Here is a 25,426-nt window from a genome sequence, read left to right as displayed (position 1 = left end):
GACACGTATAACTAGTGATGGTGAGATAAAGCCTTATGAGTTATGAAGCTTTAGCTTTCCAGCCAATTGGCTCTCAAAAGGGTTCATCTCATGAGGCTTCATCTGAACCCTCCTGTTGGTCAAAGTGTGTTAAACAGGCAGAAATCTCAACAGTTTGATCTTTCTGTGAGATATAAACAGTCTGTATTCAACACAAGAACTAACCTACGTTATAGTACGGCACAGGATAGGTTTTTTCCTGACAGAATGTGTATCCCAATCCCGCAACCATCAGATAATATTGGCCCTTATCATTTATATTAAGGCTACAGGCTTTATTATGACCAAACACACATTCACATGCTGACATAAGAATGACTTGACAATGATGTCAGCTGAGTGGAATAGTGTTATTTAATGTACCTTTAAGCGGACGGTGGCGCTGTGGCACCAAATATTTCAAGAGTCATTCACGTTCATGGCCAGGCTTTAGATTGAACGGTGTACCGCCAAACATTATGATATTATACAATACTTCTGTATGATAGGTGTTCTGCTGATTTAAAGTAGCATATCCTGCGATATATTTTTTATTTTTTACTTGCAGGTATAATAAACTATTATTCCCACAAACGGTGGTTTGTGAATGGTGGTGGGTTAGAAGCATGTTGCCTTCAAGTGCTCTCCATTCAATACAGCTTTCTTAGTCCTATCCTAATTTGTAGTGCATTGTGGTATGTCTGCAAGAAATATAGCCTACATCGTAACGAAACCATGGTAGCTGTTTTTTTTATTCAAGCTCAAAGTTAAAAGTGCTAAAATAAAACAATAGTTGACTATATTCATTATTTTTTATGAGCAAGCTGCAGTGTCCAATAAAAAGTCTATTTTGTGTTTTTGGACATAATTTCGAAAATTATAATCAAAGTAAATCAAAGGGAGGATAAGGCTTAAAATGTAGGTTTTATTTGGTATGTTCACTTTATCAACAGGTATTTCAGGCTTTTAAACTGGAGAGTACTTCATCACTGATCCCAGCCCTGCTGCAGTCAGGGCCAACCCGTTGTAGGAAAGGAGTGTCTTCACCAGGGCTGGGTATCTTATGGCTTGATTTGAAATATTCTAAAAAACTTTGTGACCACAATGCCTTTACAATACAAGCAGCTGTACAGTAAGTAACCATTCCAAAATCAATATATTAGGATAACTTAACATGTATTTATGTTTACCTTAATTGTATTAAGTCCCATTAGGATAAAAAATCAAAAACAACGTACTTGATTAAATAAAAGTTTGAAAATCCCCTGTTCAAGTAAGTGGCACATTAATTGACCAAATTGTGCCGCTCTTCTACTTCTACAACTGATTTATTTTCACTATTTCTTATATTTAATTTGATCAGAATCAGGTTTTTTTACTGCCAAGTATATTAATTGAGATTAAATCAATATAAAGCATGTATATCATAAATAAGGAATAGAAAACAATTACAATACAACAATAAAAAGTATACTAAGAATACTATTCATTAAAATTGGTCAAATATAAGTCTTTTCCATCTCTATTTCGAACCGATTAAAAACAAAAACAAATACATTTTTTTAACAGAATACCGTATTGGTAGAACACAGTCTTTTATTTTATTTTTATAAATTGTCAAACAATATTTATATATTCAACAATATTTATATATTTAACAAAAATACTTGAAAAGGAAGAGGAAGCAAATACTTATTAATTCCCAACCCTGACACAATTTATTATTTTTTACTCTAATTATTTGCATGTAATCATAGTTATATGCAAGAAAACACCAAGACAGGTTGCTTTAATGTTCACCCAACAAAAAACAGATGAACGGATTTTCGACAGCACCTGAAGGTAACACAACACACAGAACGTGCTCTCGGCCGCGCCCCTTTGTAGTAGGGGGGGGGAGTCCTTTCTGTTGATGTCAAAAGTTACACAAGCAGGGATGAGGTTTTACAACAAAACTGTTTCACAACTGTACACCCGGCTTCACACTGACGTTCCCCACACACCTCCACCGGGCACACCGGTGGCTGCACAGCTCTCTCTGTTAGGACTATCACCGAAAACATATCACAAACACACGTCCACATGCTCGTCCGCGCTTTCTTTCTCTGGACAAAAACCGTGGAAGAAACACGTTGTTTTTTTTGAGTCAGTGAGGTATTTGAATTGGAAATACCCTGGTGTGATTTTCTCGTCTTTTTTCTGGCTGGACAACAAGACGCGTGCGTTGATACCGCTCACATTGGGGACAATTGTTGCATTTTAAGTCTTCATTCAACAAACATTTGAGCTATGGAGTTGAGTTCAGTGATTCTAACCACCGGGGTCTCGGTCGGGTTTTTTAGGGTGGTCAATGCTGGTGTCAGTAAACTGCCCATGCCTGAGTCTGCCTGCAGGAATGCATGGAAATGGAGAAACATCTCTACATCCTTCGTGCACAGCTTTATCACTGCGATATGGGCAGTGCTATGGTGAGTAAAATCCCTCTAAACTGTTGTGTTTACATAAGGTGCTGACTGGGAGAAAATGGTTACATATCATGCGAGCATGGTTTCATAAACGGATGCTGGACTTTTAAGCGGTTGTTTTCAAAATGTGCCTTTATTATATTGAGCCTTCATTTAAGCTTGTTTGATTATTAAATATTTATATTATTCATTATTAACCTTTATTTTTGCCATGCCAGCATGCGAGACCCTTAATGGACTTTTTGTTCCTATTTGTCCTGGATTTGTTGATTAGGCTACACATCGTTTTACATTATTATGATAATGTTTACTTCTACATACCACCGAGACGCTTCCAATAAATAAAAATATCCTCTACCAATAACTCTTGATATGAAGTTGGCTCATGAATAGTAAAAACATCACTCTCACATCAAGTTTTTTTTGCACTTGTGTTCGTCTTTTCAGCTTTTTCCGCCACCCACAGATGGCCGAAGATTTGATAGAAACTCACTCTGTGTTTTCTCACGCCTTGGTGTCGTTATCGATCGGTAAGTAGACTGTCAGCACAGTGTTAATATAAATACAAAAAGTTTATTTGTTTATCACCTTTTACAAAATAAATTAAACACAATATGAACATAACATCAGTAGCTATAACAAAGAAATAAACATAGACAATATTATGGAAAATTAAATCTGCTTGATAAAATAAGTTATATTAAAAATAACACATGTGTCTGAATGGGCTTGTGTTGGTGAAAGGCAAGGCTCAGATGTAGTGCACCCATGGGTGCTGCTGCCACCATAAGGGGAAATGAGGAAGTGACTGTATCCATGCCTGGCAGTCTCCTTTCCCACACGGTGTCAGTGGAAGTTATAGGTCCAAAAGCATGTGAATCATTATTTCAACTGACTAGAACAAGTCTTGACCCGGCAATTAATTATTATTTTAATCAGTTGGAAAAGCGCAGCAACAAGGTCAATTGAGACTTGTTACACCTCAGTGTTGAAATGTGCTCTGACTTTTGTCAGCAAATATAGGCAGTTCATTGTTTCTACATTTCACTGACATTGTAAATATTAACTTGTTGCTGTTTACTGGCCTTTGTTTACTAATGTCAAACTTTTCTCACAACTAAGCCATTAAAGATGGAGATGTTTCTCGTCTGTGATTCAGGTTGTGTGTGCACCCTCCCTTTAACTGGACTTTGAACCCATTTACACTTTCTTTTTGCTTGACTAAAGCTCATTTGTCTTGGTTGTGTAAATATATATATATATATTTATACAATTAGAAACTCTTGCTTGATTGGATTTTGCTTAATATCATAAAGATGTATTACACTTAAGTGTGCATGTGACCTCACATTTTTAAAATAGATATTCATCCTGCCTTTACCGTTTCTCATGAACCCTTAAAGTATTCAAAAACATTTCTTGGCACGTGGTTCCTCTTAAATCCAGACATTTATTGGAAGTGTGCCGGTCAACAAGATCTCCCCGAGGATTCCCAGGATGTTTGACATTCTTTCAGGAAGCCCAGCCCTGGAAGCTGGCAAAGCAAGGGACAGTGTTAATGTGTGAAGATCAATGGAGGGCATTATTATCAGTCCTAGTTGGCACCAGGCGTAACCCCATACAGTCACGTGACTTCACTTGTAACTTGGGCAAAAAGTCAGTTGATTTATGCGGGTGGTGCTTGTCAGATGCCAGTGGTTACAGAAAGGGGAGTCATTCATGGAAAACAAGTGGAGTTTTTCTCCCGGCCCTCCCACTGGAGATGTGGTGTGATTCTGAGGCCTCAGCAAGTTCTAGTGAGGAGTTTTGTTCTCCGGATTTGTGCATTCGGCCTGTTCTCGCTGGGATACCACGCTGATAACCTTGCAACGACATGCCATAAATGATTCTCCACTTGTTGAATGAAGACCTTGTTCAATGCTGAGAACAATGTCTTGCACAGCCCAGAAGTGTGTGATCCTTTTTTCAAGGGGCTTTAATACTCACCATATTCCCTGTGTTGCTTTGTATAACAGTGTTAGAGATAGATTCTCATTAAATGGTGGTGTTTCCCCCATAGACTATAAAAGTAAGTTACTTTTAATACTAAAAGTTCAACCAAAACCTTTTTTTCTTTGCTGTAGAGGAATCTGTCTATTCAGTTTACAGTCAGAGAAGTGAAAAACAAACGAGACAATATTCACATTTTAGAAGCTTGAATTAAAATTATCTTGAGTTTTTTTCTTTCTTTGAAAATATTGAAATTGATTATGAATTTATGTGGCAATTTATTTAATAAAGTTGAAACTAATTGATATCTCTTTGCAGCTTTATCTAATATCCAATACAGAAAATAAGATGCTCATAGTCAAAGTCATTATTTTTCCATGGGCATATTTAGTTGATATAGTATAAACAAGTATTCACAATGATATGCATCATGCTTCTAAAGTCAAGTTTACAAAGACTGGTGGGAAAAGGCCACATTGATTAGATGTTTACCTGCCCCTGGCTGCAGTTACTCCAGGATCAGGCTTAACCAGGTTAAGGTTAAGGTTGTGTTGCATGAGCCTGAAACCCGGTGGTTGTCTAACTGGTTTAATGTGAACATGCCAATGGCTGTCACCCCGCAGGATCTCGAATGAAAAAACCCTGTATCTATTGCTTTGGATGATTTAACCTTCTTTTCTTAATGTTCATGCTTTTCTTGTTGGCCAAGGGAAAGTCAAGTAGCTTCCAATTCCTTTGTTCTCTATGTAGACATTAACTGTGCATTGGCATCATGCCTGGGTTGAACATAAAGTAATACTATTCTTAAAAACAAAGTGATTCTTTGTTTCACCTTTATGTTTAAATAAAAAGTATTGTACTGTATAATACAGTAATTAGTTATTCCATATTAAAACACATCGGCAAAGAACTATACGTTTATTGGCTCTTTAATTTAACAAGTCACATGCTCCTCCAATTGACTGTTTATAGCTAAACTTGACCCAAACATGAACTCTTGTAAAAAAATAAATAACAAGCTATTAAAAAGAGACATCGACGTGGAGTTCCCTCCAATATCTTTAGACAATATTTCGACCTGAGGCTGAAAGCAAGTACATTTATGTATGGTGAGGCAATCCAAACATGTCAAAAGGGTCTTGGTGTCAAATCTCCAATACAATGAGCTTAAATCCAGTCCCACCAAAGCCCCCTCTCACCCCTTCATCCCCTTCTTCACCACTTCATCATTGTTCAGCATTGTGAATAGCTGTAACCATGGATACGGCTGGTGGTGGGGAAGGAGTGGATATGAATAGCCTCTTTCCAAGACGCACTGTGGTTGTCGTCATGGAAGCAGGGTGGCCCCCCATATGACTCGATATACTCGAGGCTTCTTTAGTTAAATGAATCATGCTGTTTGATAAATGAATTGCTAAACTTAAAGATTGTCATTAACATCGGCTAAATGCTCTCTTTCCCAACAGGCTACTTCATCTGTGACTTCCTTGACATGGTGTCGAACCAGAAGCTGAATCAGTCCTGGGAGATTCTCTTTCACCACATTGTGGTAGGTCTTTCAACCATTACTGTCACAGATCAAAACTAGAACTAGAACCAGAACCTCCACGAGGCCAAATTCCCCATTTTGTGATTCGGATCTACTCAAAAATGTTATGGGTTTTCCCTTGGCCCATGCTAGACCCTTCCTCCAAGATTCATGAGAATCTATCAAGTAGTTTTGATGCTGACAAACAAACAAACCTAACTAATGTTTCACCTTGACCGTCACTGACAGCAGACCAAACTTAACTTTTGCATCTCTGTGAGAAACGATGTACTTTGACTTAATCCTCCATTGCATTCAATGCACAGTACTTACTGCATAGTTAAATTAAGCGGCAAAACTCCAACACACCTGTCGGAAGCACATGCATGGAAAAGAGAAAATACCCGTCTTTCTTGTTAAGTGACAAAGGACAAGTGGAAGGGAGGAACAAAGAGACAATTTTTCCGATGTGACAGCCCCCACGCCAAGCATTCAACCCTCTGTCATGCCTTGAGAAAGATGAACTCCACCCTTATTTCTCAGTGTTTTGCCATCCACTTAACCACAGTTACTAGGAAATTCCCATTAGACCCGTCTTCTTCATGACATGAGGACCCTCAGCAGGCTGGTCTGTTGGGAGTTCATTCCCTCAGGGTATTATCAGTAAACCCTTCCCCCATTCCTGCCTTTGAACATCAGGGAAAACAACCTGAAATGAACATATAGAACCACACCCAGAGTGAATATTTTCTTTCTCTGTAAATGGATTATTGACCTACATCCAACACAATGCTGATGTTTAGATTGCCTTCTGTTGCTATGCTCTCGTCTTGTTATTGTAATATATTGCTTTTCTCTTGAGAGCTGTTTATTTAAACTTTTATTGGAAGAGTTTCAAACAGGATTGGTGTAGTTTTCAAACTCTTGCAGCCACAATTTATGCGTATGTTTTGATGTTAATGTAAGCAAGTTTTCAACACCAAGTATGTGGAAATATTTTATTGCAGAATTAGGATAAAGAAGTATGGGGTTCATCAAGTTCCAGATGCTTAAAACATGGGTAAAAAGGCTTACTTATTATTTATAAATATAAACATACAGTTTATATAAATGCAAACTTATATATAAAACTCAAGAGCAAAATCTAGGCCAGTGGTCCCCAACCTTTTTTCCCAAGAGCCCCCCCAAATGTTGGAAGTTGCGCCCCCCCCTCCCCACACACACATGCGCAACAGCGGTAATTATAGTTTAAAAGTCTCCTTTTGTTAAAGGAGGATGAAAGCGTAATTAAGGAGCACTATTGGAGTGACTTTGATGGTTATTGGACTCAGGATTAATTTATTTGGATTCCCGCTGTATGAAGAAATTAAAGGACGCCGCAAGTGGAAACAATTCACAAAGGGATTAAACTGTGTAAAAACACATGCTCCAAGTAAGCTGGATTTTGCCGATGCGTTTATGTGGATTCAAAAGTATTAAATAATCTACAAAATGGAGGAGACCGATCTGATCGGAGCAACTGTGACAAATAATCCAACTGAAACCGGCATGGACAATGACTATGTTTTTAAAAATCCGCTTATACACTATACAGTAATACACTTTACAGGCAGAAGAAACATTTCTATTAAAGAAAGAATTATACATTTCTGTCTTTTTATGCCCATAATAGCTACTAACTTGAATTTGTATTCAAATTAATTAATCAATTATTTTTTATATTTTATTGTAATGTAGAGACAAGGCTTTTAGTGACAATCATGTATTGCTGTACAATTATATGTAAAAAAAAAAAAGGTTGGGAACCACTGATCTAGGCCTTGCAATACTCCGTGATAGATATTTTCAACGTAGATTTACATATTAAACCACTTGTTGTGTTAATGGGAACCCTTCTTTGAAAACACACAAACATTGAGGCTGATCCTATGCCTGAAAACAAACTAAACATGTCTTGAACTGATGCACCGTTTTAGTGGTTCTGGTAGTCTAAAAGTGGTTTCATAAGACCTGATTTCTTTGCAACAAAAACACCGCATTGACACACCGCTTTAGCACATAAAATAAAGTTAGTTATTGTTTACAAGATTTCTTGCAAAGGTCACTATTTCATCAAGCACATATGAGTTCTGTACGTGATACAATAGATTTACCGAACTGTTTCATTCATTCCAAGTGTGTACAAAAATGTACTACCTCTTTATCTCTGGTGTTGTTCTGGAGCGCCTGGTCTTGCCTATAATCGTACATTGTTGCGTATGTTGTACTGTTTGTTGGTAAACTTTCCATTTTTTATTGATTGGCTTTAAATAACTGTTTTACAAGTAAAACGTTGGCCACCTTGATGGACCGCCAAATTAAGTTTTCATTGTTTGGAGACAATTGAGATCTTGCAATGAACGTGATGAAGATAATAATGGTGGCCTGTGAGTGTCACGAGGCGTCCTTTTTGTTTCTAAATAATGTTTAAGGTACACCTTATCACTTTTTGCTGAGTGGCAACAAGTGTTTCACTGGTGAAAACGCCACGAGTCACTCAGAATTAGTTGTGGAAACCAACTCACAAACCACCCAGTTGTTGGTGGCACTAACAGAATAGATAGTTGTATTGTCTTTTTTTCTGAAATCTTGTTTTTTTCCCTCTTTCACTTCCTGTAAGCCTACTGAATGGAGGCTTTGGTCTGGCCAGCTGGTCTCCGACTGTAGAGTGTGGGATAGACAGACAGACACTTCTTCTTCACGACATGGCTTTCTGTGTTTCTTAGCGAGCTGACTCTCTTTCCCGAAACTCACTTTTTTCCCCTTCTGTACCAACATCAAGACAATCCTTCATTATTTTATATAATGGTTGCTTCTGGATTTTCACATACCTTTCTAATATGTCAATGCAAAAGAACCAAGTCAGGGTTTAAATGCTGCAAATGTAAGTGTGCTGGTCATTTTGAGAGGTTGATCTCTAGTTAATCTCCCCCTTGTTTCAGCCGCACACTCATCTCACCCTTGAATCCCATTTCCTTACAATATAAGGGAACAATCTACCTTTTGCCTGCACACATGAGACTGACATATAAAAACTAAAAATGTAAAGGTTGGGATGTAGTTGAAGAGAAACAATCCCTCTGAGGCACAATAAAACAATAAATGGAGATGAATTGATTCACTTAAGTACAGTACAACTGTATAATAATGTGTTCTTACTGCGCAAACATCACGTATGTAAAGCTTTTATGTGTGACTGAACAACAAGGTGGTTCATAAGAGGGACACATCTAGAAGGAACAGGAGGTGTGTCATCAGTGGAACATTTTTAACACTGTGTCAACAATTGATAACAAATTGTATTTTTATTATTGTATGCTGAGGCACAAGGTGACAGGTGTGAACCATAAAGCAACAATACAGACAATTCATGACTTGAAGACTAAATAATAAGGTGTTATTTATCTTCAAGTGTAAAAACAAGGTTACATTTCACAGTTGTGGTTACACCGGTCAGGCATTTTTGTAAATCTTAGTGGCAGCTAAAAACGAGTAATAATTTAGCTAAGGCAGCCTTTAAAGTTAGAGGATTGAGAGAAGATGCAATTTCTCACATCTGATCTCATGCTCTGTTGGACCTTTACCCCTTTCTTTAGTGTTTGTCTGCTCAGAAGTATATCTTTTTATTATTTTCTTTGCGTCTCCATTTTTGTAATCAACTCTGAGGGTTTCCTCTGTTAAAACAGCATTATAGTGAAATAGCATGAGGGGTAACAGGAGTTTGGTTGATCCCTGGTGTCGCCAACAAGGAGAAATAATAAAGTCAAACATTCCATGGAAAGTTTTTTTTACCGTCTTATTGAGTGAAGGGGAGAAGACTACAGCTTCTAACTTCTGTCAGAGGAGCATGGGTCCTGCCACAGTCACTCATGCCTGATGAAATCCTGTCAGCCACAACCTAGTGCTTCCTTTGAAAAACAGGAAGTCCTGATAGTTCTGCCAGAGATAGGGTGCAGAGAGAAATGTACCTTCTACATATGTTGTCAGAGAAACGTAATGTCCATGGCTCCAAAAAGTATAATACATTTAAAGTTCAAATAAATGTGTCTGTTTTGCTTGAGGGGTACTTACTACAGTACATACGGATAATGTAAAATCAAGGTTTGTTTGCAGATCTTGTAAAAAAAAAATAGCCTCTCCCCATATTGAGTCTGTTTCAGCCGTGTTTGTCCATGACTCTTGGAAAAACTGAGCTTGTAATTAAAAAAATACAAGCCAGAAGAGACAGATCCCAAGCAGAAGGGCAGATCATTTTTTCCATGAAGAATACAACTATGTGCAAAGCAGTATGTCCAATGTTCACTTTTTTAGCTACTTATCAATAATACACAGTAGAAACTATGAGCCTTGCTCTGCTGCTTTCCCTTTACCCTCACACAGGGGTTGGAAGTTTTGAAGCATGTTTGCCGTTTCCTTCTTCAAATGTCTCTCATCCCTATCGGATTAGGCCAAATTCAATTATCTTTATAGAAAGGGGCCAAGGCCGACACTCCTTAAAAACAGATCAGGGCTGCAGGGGTTCATCAGCTATATTTGGATCAGGGTTGTTACCAATCACATCTCCATGGTCTCCAAGCAGTATAGGCTCTCTCCACTATGCTACCTACAGGGATTTAGTTGTGTAAAATGTAATCATCCTTACTCCAATTAGTGTCAGGGAATACTTATATCTAAAGACACAAGTTGCTCTTACAGTATACACACAAACTATTTAAAATGTCTGCCACACCCTTGGGAAGTAATTCTTTTCTCCACTGCCTTCTGCTATTTCCTAATTTGCAATAATCACCCAGAACTGTAATAAAAACAATAAATACATAACTGTTAATTATTTCCATTTCCTGAGGTTAAATGGTTTGTTTGAACAAACTTAGAAGCTTCTGTGACAGTAATATTTATGTTGCCCCACCTTTACAGCCGTTTTGATGACCCCCTGATATTGCATATCTGCATACATAGAAATGTCACTTTCATTAAACCAATGTTGAACTGCAGGATTTTATCTACCACTATTAGCCCATTTTTATTTACAGACCATTTTATTTATTTTGATGGTTGTGCAGTTTTATTTTTGTTATCTCATTTTTTGGGGGGATATTTAAATATTTCTTCACATTTCAATTCCAGTTTTTGCATATCGTCTAAAAAAAAAAATCATTTCCGGGCCAATATACTGTTTGATAAAGGTATTTATCGTGACAGGCCTGGACACATTCCTATGTTTTGGTTTCCTTATAACCAGGGCCGAGGAGTTCAAAACTTTTAATCTCAATCAGATCCGATCAGATTTTGAAATCCCATTTTTTTTGTGATCCAGGATCAGACAAGTCGGCCAAATGTTGTCCCTGATCCAGATTACGATTTTTCAAGATGACTAGATCCTGAATATCAGTGCTTTAATCCTACCGATCGCCATCTAGTGGATATGAAAAATAATACAAGGAAGACAAGAGACCACATTGCAGAGACATCTATAATGTCTAATTATATGTTTTTATTTGAAAGGTGATGACAGATGATGGACTTTTTTTTTGTTGAAGATATTTTTACTTTAATCTAAATTACATTTTTGATTGACAATCTTTGCTGTTACACTTTTATGAGCATCAACATTTATGTCATCAACATTTGGTTGAAAACAAAATAGGCCACCACAAACATGAGCAAAAATCGAAAAAATAAAACGTATTTCCCATCAAGGCTAAAAGGTGTGTATTATTTCAGTTAACAAACGTTGCCATCTTATTTAAATTGAAACATATTTTAAAATAGATTGTACAGTTCTTTTTGCTCTGGTAATCCACTGGAAATCCACCCCTCTGGTGGGATCAGGGTAATCCAGTTTTTTGGGATCAAACTGATCCCAATCCTGTGTTGTCGGTTTGAACTACCCGTTTTGAAGATTTGATCCAGATTAAAGCTTTGATTGGATTTCCTGATCTGATCGGATATCAAAGTCATCCTAATCCTGTTTTTTGGTTTTGAACTCCCCAAAATCAAAATCTGATCTGATCAGATAGGGATTACAAGTTTTGAACTCCTGGGCCCTGGAGATCCTCTTAGATAGTCTTGTTCACCCTCAGACACATTTTCCCTCATGAAGGTTCTTCTTGTACCAACTTCAGATATGAGTTACATGTCTCAGTTTACCATGCATGAAAATAGATATTTGTGGGAGGAGCGTGAAGCTGTCTCCAGTGACATACCCAACAGGGAATGTCACTTTCAGTAGCAGGAAAATACTTTGGTTGTTTGCCATGATGACACCACATCTCAAAGGAATGCCACGGAGCTCCATGTCTTCAACTCTGCAGAACCTGATTATCCTGTGCACCTGTTTCTGTCTCTTGGCCTTTTCACTTATCTTTTTGTTTTGTTTTTCCAGCTACTTAATTATACTAGCTGCTGGCTGTCTAAAGACCACCATAATGTGAGAGGGCTGCAGTACACGCACATAGCCTGTAGTGGCCAGATTTGTAATCCCTAAAGCCTTGTTTGGATTGAAGACTCCATTGTTAAATGGCAATGTTTATTCTATCATATCCGAAGCTCAGCTGGCCTGTATCCTGATGGTTGCACTTCCTCCAGTTGTTAATCTTGCATTGACAAAAGCATTGGGAAATGATTTGGAGAGTGGAAGTGTAGTTTTGTGTTGTTAAACAGCTGGGGCCTCTTGATATTTTATAGAAGTATCTGATTCAGTTTTTATTGTAAGTTTTTGTTTTGGGTAGCCAGCCTAACAAATATATATTTCCAACCATCCACAATCTGTGGGCTCTGCCGCTTCAGTGCGAGAAACCACACGATAAGAGGTTATTTCCTGGAATCTGCAGTTTTTGCTGAACTTTTTGCAAGATATACAATTATTATGAAATTCTTGAACAAGACAATGTATTTTTAAGCCACATAGTGAGGAGGATGATGGCACATGGGGACCTGTATTGCAAAAATATAAAGTAAAACATGTACATGAGGGTTCATTTGCGAAGAAAGATTTGGGATGTGTGTTTCAAAAGTCTCGTCTTTTTGGCGGGGTGCCCCAGAAACCCCTCTTTTCTGCTTTTCTGTGGATATCCTGACAGGAGGACAGACATTTGGTCCCCACATGAACCTCAGGCCCCCAAGACACACACACACACACACACACACACACACACACACACACACACACACACACACACACACACTCGCGCCAAACCTCCTGCTTCCTGAGAGGGCTCCCTCAAATGCGTGCACCCCCTCAAAACATTTCTGTGCAGCAGCTCCACTCCATAGATCACACACACTGCCTTGTTCTCAACCCCCCTGTCTTAGCATGAGCTCCGAACATCTCCCCCATCCCCCCTCGTCCACCTACTCTCTGCAGCTTGTACCACCCCCTCACATGGCTACGAACCAATAAGGGCCTCCGTGCTCTGGTAGTATTGTATCTCGCTTTTGTGTTTTTCTCGTGGTATGACTATCTGACATTGGTACGTTTCCTTGTCCATTGTTTTAGTTTTAGAAACACTCCGAACTTATCTAAAGCAAAGGCAACAAACACAACAAAATGCATAGATTGATGCGGGCAGCTTCCTGTCTCTTTATCAACCACAGAAATGCAGCTGTGAGACACTTAACAGTCACTGTGGACTATAAGAAGCCTGAACATTGCTGTGAACTCTCAGGACATCTGTGTGTGTCATGTGGAAAATATATTTGCTGACATAATGGAATAAACACAGCAGTAAAGTATACAATGAGGTTTCACAGGCATTATGTTTGAATTTTTTCATAACCGTATGCATTGAGAGTCTAATGGAAACCTTTTTGAGACCGTAAAGACCGAAGAACAAAACATTTTAGTTTGATCATTCAACAAAGAAAATGATGTTTTTGGTGAATCTTGAGATAATATAAAAGAGGGCATTGTGTTAGAGCATTAACGGCAAACACTTTGATCCCACCAAATTGCTTATCAAGGCAAAGAATATCAGGTTATCAGTGTGAAGTAGAAATAAACTGTTCAGATACAGGTCCCAACCACCCTGAAGCAGAGCAGTTTATTTTACATCGTCTTCATTAAACGGATACAGTAGCAGCAGGAAAGAGCAGATGTGTTACAAACTCTTATACACGTGCCATGCTTTCCAAGGAGGCTGTAAAGGGAAGTTGGCAGTTGGCATAACAACCAGGAATGTTGCATCCCTCCATCAGCAAGTTGCCAAAGCAGAGGGAGTTTACACTTAACCATTTGTCATTGCTGGAAAGCTATGGTGGGGCAACATACAGTATGAGCTGTAGGTTTCACTCCCCTGAGTGACACACCTCATGGCGTAAAAGCACAGCATTAAAAAGATAGAGCACAAACTTGGCTGAGATCCAGCTGCAGCGGGAATACCAGAGCATGTGCGTATGCATCTAAAAGCAGCGTGGGCGGGCGTGCAAGCATGAGACTAGAGTGCAGAAACAACCTCACATTAAACATCTGTATGAAGTGCATTTAAACCATTTCAGAGTCCTTTTTTTATATTCTGTTGGTTCAAAGCAAATCTGAGCTACCTCAATTGTTTTGTACCCCAGAATGCTGGCTTTGATAGTGTTATGAAAATTATTAGTTGTGTATATTTTATGTATAATTGCTAAAAAGAGTGACACTCATATGTTAGGTGTGTAGCTGGATCCAACAGCTGGTTAGCTTTCTTTGCTGGAAAAGAAACATATGTGTCATAAAGTGCCAAACTGTTCCTTTTTTATACTGTATTTTGGGAGCAAAATAAGGGTGGAATATTATAAGCATCAGATAAAATATTAATATGATTGCCATTCTTCGTAAATAGTGTATAGTGGCGTACATTTTGTTAACATAGGGTAACAAATTGTCTTCACATTGTCTTGGTTCTGAAAAATATTTACAACCTCGGGGAAAGTAATTTGTTCTCCAGAGCTTCCCGGTGCTTCCTGGTCCTAATAAGAGCATGGGGAATCTTAGCTTGGCCACTTTCAGCAGTGTGGTAGTGGCTAATACATATCATAGTATCCCAAGGCAACGCAAAACAGAGTACCTCCCTTCACACCCACTAACTGAATACTACAAGTGACCACAATTTCACTTAAACACACTTATTACCACCACAGAGCCTCTCCCTGCATGTTTCATGTGAGGCTGAAGTCTCTCTCAGGCTGAGCACACATGCACTCACAAATTATGCTAATACTTGTTATTTGGTCTGTGTAACTTTGTTTGGCAAACATGTCTGACCACATGTTTGTGACAGTGAGATAGCTGTGCTGCTGTTCGCTGACGGGAGTTAACACAGGTCGCATGATACAAGTTATGACCACAATCCCTCTGTGTGTGTGTGTGTGTGTGTGTGTGTGTGTGTGTGTGTGTGTGTGTGTGTGTGTGTGTGTGTGTGTGTGTGTGTGTGTGTGTGTGTGTGTGTGTGTGTGTGTGTGTGTGTGTGTGTGTGTGTGTGTGTGTGTGTGTGTGTGTGTGTGTGTGTGTGTGTGTGTGTGTGTGTGTGTGTGTGTGTGTGTGTGTGTGTGTCAAACTCTCTGTATGTGTGTAATCATTACTGTCACATGTTCAAGCTTCACATCATTTCCTCTATTTCCTCCCATAGACTTTTGTAATGCCCTCCCATCACCAGACGGCTATTATCTCTCTATAGAGCTACCTATTAGCTTCCTCCCCATCAGCCATTTCCCATCGATTTATGACCCGTATTAAGGAAGCTCTGCTTGACCAATATTGCATTTTAAGGGAATGTAACAATCTAAAGGTGTCCTTTTATTTTAAAAGAAGCCCCTGTATCTATTCTTTCTAAACACCTCTTACCTTTAGTTGCTTTTTATGCTGGCTGTATATTGACACATTTGTATTCCAGTTCAAGCACTACCATAATAACTTTGGTGGAAAGTAAACACACTCTTGTACATGTGAATGCTGATGGTGACATACTTTAAATGTTTGTGGTTTGCTTTTTCTAATGATTAAAGTACCGCAAAAAAGCTGCTGCTGACACTGTCTTTGGTGGTTTTGCTCCTCATGCGCTCTCAAAACACACACATGCACATACACACACACACATACACACACACATACCCACACAGACACACACACGCACGCACGTACATTCACTCTCAAATGTACATTATGTTTAAAATGCATTTAATTATACCCTACCAAATGTGGGTGTGGAGATGCTGTCATTGAAATGTATGACTTGCTTAAGTGAAGTTTTCGAATACATCTTGCATATACATAAACAAATTGTAATAGTCTGTGTTCGGCTCCTGTGAACTCTAATGACTCCTGAACCATCCACCTCTTTGTTTTTGTTTTTCTGACCTGTTTAAATGATCATTCAACACTGTTGATTGTAAAAAAAATAAAAACACATACTGTGCAGGTACTGAACTTGAAATTCTGATTTGAGTTATCAGCCAGAGGCAGAGAAACTGGTTTGACATTGAAGTCCTTTAATAACCTTTATATTCTCCGCTTTGACTATAGGAATAGAAAGTGAGTGACGTGGGGAAGGGACAAGCTAATGTTATATAAAAGGATGTATGGCATGTGAATATCCGCAGCATCAAGAAGTGTACAAATATGTGTGTGAAGCTAATATCTGCAAAAGTTCAGCCTAGGGGTGAAAAGAGGAGACGGAGAGGGCTGATGTATAGGTTTAACTGGTAGTTCCACTTCAGATGTATGGCGCTCAGCTCTGACTGCGGCTTCCTGCGGATCCTACCCTGACAGAGAAGGTCATTTTTTATCAATTTTGTTTAAATATGTTTATCAGAATGGCACTTGGAGAGCGCAGACCTTTGCAAATGTAGGTGGTGCATTCACATGCTCCTCGGATGATCCCAACATTGGGAGGTTGTTCTTCGGAAATTGGTACGTTCATGAGCTTTAAGTTGTAATGTGAAAACTAAAAAGATGCTACAAAGAAGTTGTGTTATATGTTTTCCACCCGCCACCCGTAGACGCCACCCGTATACAGTCTGTGAGATAACTTGTTCCAGCCTGTACTCTAGCACATAATGGGCTTCACCGGCACATCATGTTAGCCTCCATATACATGGAGCTCAACTAAAGCTGATATGCTTCTCTGAGACGCATACAATGTTTGTACAGGTATGAAAGAAATATCTCTAAACTACCTTGTGCATGCTTGCCTACATGTTCATACTGTCTCAGCGCCCAATATTTCCCCCCTGAAAGTGGTATGAAGAGCTCCCTCACCAGGGTGCAGAGAACATCTAATTGAGCCCACAGGGAGACAAAGCATGAAACAAACACCACATCGCCTTGTTTTCACGCTTTGTTGGGTTCAAACAGGAGGCTATAAACAGGAGGTTAATGTATATACTAAGTGCAGTCCAAAGGTTTAATAACTGCTCCTCTTCCAACCCGTTGGAACCTAAGCCCCACCCTCATTACTCTATGTAACAACAGGACAATGAGTTTATTGACACCAGGCTGCATTTGACATTCAGGGTTGAGACTAGAAGATAAGGTTTGCCAAGTGTTTGAGGTGTTCACATTTGTATTTTCCTAAAACTTTAAGAGGGTTTCTTTTTTTAATTTAAACGTTAGGCCTATATATATTTATATTAGGAGTTTTTTTGTGAGTTTGTAAACGGATTATGTGAAACATGGCCCCCATTCATTCAAATCTATACGTTCTTTTTTCAGTTAACTTCTTCTGATTTTACCTTCGAGGCATGCTAGAACAAACATTTTCTTCGAGAATTCAGGGTATAAATTGAAGGATGACTAATTTATATACAAATGCTGATATTGGGGTGAAATATTCCTTTAATGTATACATAATAGAGGCGTCATGTGTCCCTGCTGAGAGATAAACCAGGATTTGACTTTCTGCTGTTATCTGATGGCTGCAGCCACGTGGAGTCGTTGTTACATGATGATGATGACGATGATGATGGTGACCTTATATGGTCGGATTAAATCACAGTCTTTTGTCCACGTAACTGTTTATGGTCTGTTCATTTTACTGTTGGTGGCCCTGAAAAGGCAATGTGTTACTGAAGCTGTGTTTGACATAACGCTCCAACTTTATTGTGTGTTATATGGCGTGGCCCTGTGAGACGTAGTGCTATCAGTGTTTATGCCAAGATTAGGTAACGAATAAATGTCATTGGCTGATAAGCAAATACCATAAAAGAGACATCAACTTCAATAACCTATAGAATCACATGCAGAGCAGACAAAAGAAGATCCTGTTTGTAAAATATGAAACGTCAATGACAAGCCAAATAGTTTTATATTTATTGAGTAGTTATATTTTGTGATTTCACTGGATTCCCTCCTAAGGAAGTAACAAACAGCTTTGTTACTAAATTTGCGCTTATCATCTTATTTTAGCGTTAAATAAGAGTTTTTTTATGACCTTCCTCGTCCCATGTTGTATAACCTCTTATCTTCCCGGGTCAGATTTCACTTCATATAAGCCACACTGTGATGTGGCTTTGGTTGAATAAAAGTTAAATGTTATAGAGGTTCATCCGGATGTAGGGTCTTGTTATCGCATGTTCAGGGTAACAGATGAGGGTCTGTGAGGTCATGCCGTCGTTGCTTTTGCTTTGGTTTGAACCAACATGGATGGATGTTTTTATAACACACCTCACGCATACATGCATTTTTTTTACTACAGGTATTGGGGTTGTAAACTGAAAACAATTAGAGTTCTTATAACGCTTATAACGTGTTTCATAATTTGACCGCAGTCCTCTTATGTATGTTTGATAAGATGTTGGATAAATATTCAATGCGCGGTGTTATTTTGTTTGTGAATTTCTTTTTCTGATAGTTGACTATGTAAGTTAATAATGGGTTTAATCTACGGTGTTTAATATTCACCTTTAAAGAAAAATAAACTAACATTTACTAGTCTAATTTCTTTAGTGTGCTGTAAGCTAAATACAACCTGTCCAATTGCAATGTCACTGGAGAATGACCAACACTGCATTGTGATCTCACGTGTGTGTGTTTGCCTTTGTTACTGAAAAGCCACATGTTCTGTTGACATAACTGTTTTCCTCCCAACACGCTGATTTTGATGAGGCAGGCGGTTTGTGTTTGCAATGCGCGGTGCGTTCACTGTCGTCACTGTAAGTGTTCATTGAAACGTTCATTATCACTGTCATTATAACGTGACCGGTGTAGGCTTTGATTGGTACTGTTATTATCTTGGGAGTGTGTGTATGAGTCATTGCCCTTCCTCATATCCGTTTTTATTATTCATTAGAAGAATCCACAATGAAATTATGTTTTTTTATGAGGCCGGACAATGGCAATGTCTGACTGTGCAACACAAGAATATGTGTAATTTGTATGACCTGTATCACCCCATACAATACACTTCAATGTTCCCCTTGACTCACATTTAAGTCTGACAAGATATCGTCTCTGACAAGACGTGGCCAGGACCCCATGCTCGATCTGTGATGACATTTTGAATTCGATTTTTCAAAGGTACTTTACTGTTAGCAATTGGACAAATGTTTGGGTAGAGTTTTTATTGATGTGTAGGTGAGGGTTGTAAGGACAGAGGGTTACATCTGCGGTTCAGATTTTATAGCCCCCTGAAGATATTTGGGAATTTTGATGTTGCTCTATGTGGATAAAAATGACTGACTACTTTGTTGCAAGATATTGTGCTCCTGACTTTCCTCACATGGTCTGTTGCACAACAGTGTATCACATGACTGACATTAGAGAGGGCATCCGGTGACCTGAACACAACACACAATCTCTACTGACACAACACACAAACAAAAGATGCTTCTCAAACTGAGCCATGACTGATGGTTCATGGTCAGTCTCACTCCGCTGAGCCCCATGACCCATAATAATTAACGAACCGAAGACATGACTTCCTCTGGACTACTCTCTCCTTAAATTCCTCACTTCATTATCCTCACTTCCACAATTCACTCCCGATTTTAAAACATGGCAGCATAGATGGTAGATCTGAAACTATTAAATTACTGATCAATTACCCGATTGGAAAGAAGAATCATTACATTTGAAAAATCCGCTGTTGTAATCCTCACACATATGGAGATGACCTGCTTTATATCATATTAAACTAAGTGTTTGAGCTTCTTACTAAATATAGCGACAGCAGGAAACAAACAAAGTCGCTGAGAGGCTGAGGCCGGGCCTGTTTGATATTGTGTGACACGCTACAAAAAAGTACTTGCTGAGGTCAAAAACTCTGTTACAAAATAATGTGGTTAAATGAAAACTGGGATGATCAACTTATTCTCCTTGGACATGTACATTGTTATATTAATCAAAGCAATAATTTCAACTTGCGGTCAACACATTCCTGCTACTTACTTGCAACCCTTTTTGTCTTGCACAATTGTATTTGTGTATCTCCTTTTATGTCTTAAGTATTGTTTGTTGCATTGTTGGAGGGAACTAAGATGTATACCGCCAACACTACACTGTAGCTGTTGTGCATCTAATGGTAAAGCCTTTGAGTCTTTGAAACAAAATACATTTAAAGACATTACCCTGGATACTTTTGACTTTACTTTGAGTTTTTTTTCTCTTTTTTTACCTAAACAATTTATCAATTTATCTAGAAATGAATTCCAATGACATTTAAAAAACAATCTTTAGTTGCCGTCCTGTAAGGAGGTAGCAGAAGTACATGGGCGAACAGTGTGTGTCCCCCGCTTCACTGCGAGTGTGCTCTGAGTGTGAATGAAGCTGCTGAATGTTTTGTGCAGAGTTGGTCCTGGCTCCTGTGAAGAGTTGGCTGCACAGGCTGTTTTTGTGTGAACACATTTCTGTCAGACACATTTAAGGCCTGCACACAGCTGCAGTGTGAGTGTTAGACGGCAGCTTTCACTTCTGTCACCACCACACATCATACGCCTGTGATCCCTCAGTGTAATGTCAGCAGGCAGTAGTGGTGGAGTTGTCTCTTTGTCAGATCTGTGTTTGAGGGATGTCTCTGCCATCTTGTGGAGATGTGTATGTTAGTCTCTGGATAAACTTTCATAAGCATTGCTCAGCAGAAATGTGTTATGTGAGCGGTGTCCTTCCACAAGGTCCTTACGTAAAATACTGTCTTAGGTGAAATAAAGCACAATGATTACAATATGGAAATTATTTACATTTTATGTGACGGTGATTAATAATTACCCCTTCTAAAGTCACAATTTCATCTAAACTTAAAACAATTCCCTTAATTTAAGGGTATTATATTATTATATTTGATTATTTTTCATTTGATGCACTTTTCAAACTGATCTCTGTTAACAAAAATGCATATTGGTATTGTAGTATAATCAGGTTAGAAAATTCAAGTTAAATTTGTCAGCTTCAAAACTCCAAATAGTAGCATACCCGCATCTTTTTTTGCCATCATAAAAGTACTTGCATGCATAATGCATTATGATCTTCTTATATCACTAGCTTTTAGATAAGTGCAGAAGGTCACTCCGTCATTATATTTTATTACAATTATCATGACTGGTTATAAAGCATTTTATTACTTTTTTGTCAAGTATCACAATTACATAAAAACATATCTGTATTGTAAAATCCTTCTTATATTGTTATAAAGAGTTATTAATATTTATAATTTACGCTTTTTTTAATCAAGACTATATTTTGACAGTGCTATCAAAATATTATACTGCATTATACACATAGAAAATGTATGCACTTTTGGTTGTATGCTCTGCCAAACTAATATTAACCTTCCTCTTCCTCTTCTTCCTCTGTTCTTCCTCTGCAGGTGATCACCTGTTTCGGCTTCTCCGTGCTCACCTGCCGCTACGTGGGCTTCTCCGTGGTGGCCCTGATGGTGGAGATAAACTCTGTGTTCCTCCACCTCAGGCAAATGCTGCGTATGGCCGGCAACGCCACGAGCACGCTGTACCGTGTCAACAGCATCATCAACCTGGGCACGTACGTGGTGTTCCGCATCAACACGCTGGCCTGGATGACCCGCTGGCTGGTGCTCAACAGGGACAACGTGCCGCTCATGGCCTACACTCTGGGCAGCGTCGGCATGGCCGTCATGACGGTCATGAATATCGTGCTGTTCTGTCGGCTACTCAGGAGCGACTTTTTGAAGAGCAGCACCCGGGAGAACAAGAAGGAGAAGGATATGTAGAGAAGAGGGGAAGGATTATGATAAATACACAGACTCATTATTGTATGTTAACGCCCTGTGGCTGAGATTTGGCAGCTTGTGTGTAATATACCTAAAGCTAGGAAATCTTTTTAAATCTCTGATACTTTATAGGTACATGCACACAAGTAGTACTTAAATGTCCTGACATCAAACACAGATTACACCAGTCAATATGTTAAAGAAACATTTAGTTGTTGTTTTAAATGTAGGCTTGTGTATTTGTGTGTGGTTTAATCATCTCTATGTGCCAGTAGTGGCTCACTAATGGTAAATGGAGGGTTCTTTTATGTAGGGTCTTTTATGTTCTTTTATTAATGTATATGCGATCCCTTGAAAAACAACATCCAACGCCTTATTTCCCACAGGGTGTTTGAGCTAAATCTGTTCTAAAATGTAGCTTAATTGAAGATGCACTGTTCATTACAAAAACCGGCCAACAATCCTTTATATTTCCATAGAAAATATCTTAACAATAACATTTTATTTATACATTATATGATACTGTTGTGGGTTTTTTCACATCTCTCTCCGCAAAAGTCTTTTTTAATCCAACACGTCCTCTACCGAAAACTGCCTGCTACCTCAGAAAGCTTTTAACAATGATTTGGCTCATTCTTACACAAGTTTGCTTTCAGTTTTCAGTTATTTTTTAAAGCAGAAAAAATTGTACATAAAAACGATATTTCTCTGCAAGCATATAAAGCAGGATAGAAACAGTATGGGTGAATACTTTGAAGTAACAAGTGGGCCTACATAAAACAGATCAGGATCGATCACAAAATGCAGTACAGCTTGTTATATTGTAACCAAACACTTAAAATTGTGAATGCTTTTGCCAAATTTTATTAAAATAGGATAAGTAAATAAAAAATCATGAACCAAACAGCAAAAAATAAGTCCTACATAAGATACATCTTTATTGTTTTTGGTGTTAGCATAATGAAAGACAAAGAAGTTAGCACGAAAGATTAGCAGGATTTAAATGTATAGTATACATATATTTCCAGTATAAACCTCATTCTTAAAAAATAATCTGCTGTATTTTTCACTCCTTGAAACCTGTGAAATGGAAACAGTACAGGCTGAATGACCATAATAATTGCTCCAAGATACTGACACAAATATTTGTAATGTTATTAATATATGGCGTTCGTGGTGAAGTGAGTTTGCCGTAGTTTTCAGACAGGCGGAGATGTTTTTCTTCATTTGGCCTTTAGGGGGCAGCACACTCCTCCACATCCCCTCTCAAGAACATCAGAGGTGTCTTTGTTTTGTAACGTCTTTGTAGACGTGGGCCTCCTGCCTCTTTATATGCCTGAAGAAATACAGAAATCAATCCTGGTCTTGAGATCTGTGATTACAGCAAACCTCACACACGGCTGTTCTAACCACTATTCACAGCATCCCAGTGCTCATGTGACACTACGGCATGAAAGAATCTGCAGCCATTTATGTTTTGCTTTGTGGTTTTCTGTGTGAAATCATTGTTTTGGGGGTATTTGTTTAATTTATTTTTACTCGAAATAAGTTATTGAATGTTTTGATTATAGTGAAACTGACATGGTTGCGTGAGTCGTGGATCATGCTGAGAAACATGTTGTCAATATAGCTCACAAAATGACAAACACAGCCTTTAAATCTTTGTCAACGTTAACATTAAGACTTAAATTCACTAAAGAAACGGCACTGATTCGGAGGGAGACAGTTACATTTTGATTATTGTCGCGATTGATAATAGGATCAAAACTAACTGCCTTGTGAAATGATATTGTGAATGTGGATTTGTAATTTTGTTTTTTTAAATTATTTTTTCAATGCTTCAGGCAGCTTTACTTTTTGTTTGTAGTGAAGACACCTGTTGAAATTTGAAGTTCCTTCTCACAACTGAGCTCATATTTGTGAATATTTTAAAGTTGTATTGGAATTGGAATTATACACGATGTTGTGCTTTTTAGGAATTGTGATGAAATATAGCAATGAAGTCTGAACTTTAAATTATGATTGGCCCCAGGCTGCAGGATTATTATATGGTGTTATATTTGTGGGTAGTGAACACAAGAACATTTTAGGAGAAAGTGGCAGCAGTTATTAAGTTGTGTTGCCATACACAGTTAATGTGCATTGATCTCCCAGAATCTGATTATTTATCACACCCAACAAATCATACCAGTTTTATGCCGTTGCTTGTTCATTTATAAGCTTCTCTTTTTAACTTTCTGGTGGTTGGTGAAATATTGACTATTGTTAAGTATGAAAAAAGGAAATTCATAATAACAGTGAAGACTATTGACACTGTGCCTCATGTCTAAGACCTGAAACATCTGAATAATGAAACAGTCGAGACGCTGTAAGGTTGTGAAAGCAAAATACTCGTCTTTACTCAGAGCATTTAAGTGTCACGTTTCACTGAATTATGCTTTGAATTGTAAATATAACAGCTTTTATTTTTTCATGTTTTGGCTGATTGTTTTGTAATTAAAGCTCTAATTTATATGTTTATATGTTAACATTTTTTCAATGTAAAAATAAAAAATACACACAAGAACAACAATGTGTTTTTCTGTCATTGACACATGCAGAAGGTTTTCAGTTAAGTTAATATGTCTGACATCTGTAAGCAGCTTTTAGGTTTATGTAATGAGCAATACTCTAGTCAAAAAGGTCAAGTCTAGACTTATGAATACTAAATAGCGCTGGAGAGAACCATACTCCTTATTGTAAAAGTATTGTTACCAGAATGCAGTGGTGTTAAGTAACTAAGTACATCTAAGTATTGTACATCAGTTATTTTTTGAAATATTACTTTTTTTTGTTGGTATTTCCATTAATGCTACTTTATACTTCTTCTCCACTACATGTTAGATTCAAATGTTGTACTTTTTAGTATACTACTATATATATATATATATATATATATATATATATATATATATATATATTGTACGTAGCCTATACAATATGCTATAATGCAGAAGTGTACTATTATCTAAATTTACATTATATTGGGTCATCGTTGTGCACAATGAGTACTTTAACATTTTGTACATTTTCATAATAATACTTTTACTTTGGAAATCAGGACCCTTTTCCAACACAGCCAGAATGTAAAATCACACCAACAGTCTTATAGTCGGCTGAATTACAGTAAGTGAACCAAAATGTACAGGTCACCTTGTATTTGATTGTATTTAAATTCTGCCCTTTGTTTTCCA

At 38.0% G+C, this 25,426-nt stretch overlaps 1 protein-coding gene across 1 annotated transcript; it reads left to right on the top strand.

Moving 5' to 3' along the window:
* The first annotated feature begins 1,959 nt into the window (after positions 1-1,959).
* On the top strand, positions 1,960-25,052 carry tlcd2 (TLC domain containing 2). Its single transcript, XM_079676877.1, has 4 exons — positions 1,960-2,486; positions 2,931-3,013; positions 5,939-6,021; positions 21,813-25,052. The coding sequence occupies exons 1-4, from the start codon at positions 2,308-2,310 to the stop codon at positions 22,191-22,193; spliced, it is 726 nt and encodes a 241-aa protein (XP_079533003.1). The 5' UTR covers positions 1,960-2,307; the 3' UTR covers positions 22,194-25,052.
* The last annotated feature ends 374 nt before the right edge of the window (positions 25,053-25,426 follow it).

The sequence above is a fragment of the Notothenia rossii genome (assembly GCF_949606895.1).
Source record: "Notothenia rossii genome assembly, chromosome: 4".
NCBI lineage: Eukaryota > Metazoa > Chordata > Actinopteri > Perciformes > Nototheniidae > Notothenia > Notothenia rossii.
The sequence above is the reverse complement of the archived record's forward strand: the minus strand, read 5'-3'. Positions and strand labels throughout refer to the sequence as shown.

Excerpts from the sequence above, each read along its gene's own strand:
- tlcd2 (XM_079676877.1), top strand. The coding sequence starts at position 2,308 with ATGGAGTTGAGTTCAGTGATTCTAACCACCGGGGTCTCGGTCGGGTTT. Across the intron at positions 2,487-2,930 it reads GCGATATGGGCAGTGCTATG|CTTTTTCCGCCACCCACAGA; the intron begins GTGAGTAAAATC and ends TCGTCTTTTCAG. Across the intron at positions 6,022-21,812 it reads TTCTCTTTCACCACATTGTG|GTGATCACCTGTTTCGGCTT; the intron begins GTAGGTCTTTCA and ends CTTCCTCTGCAG.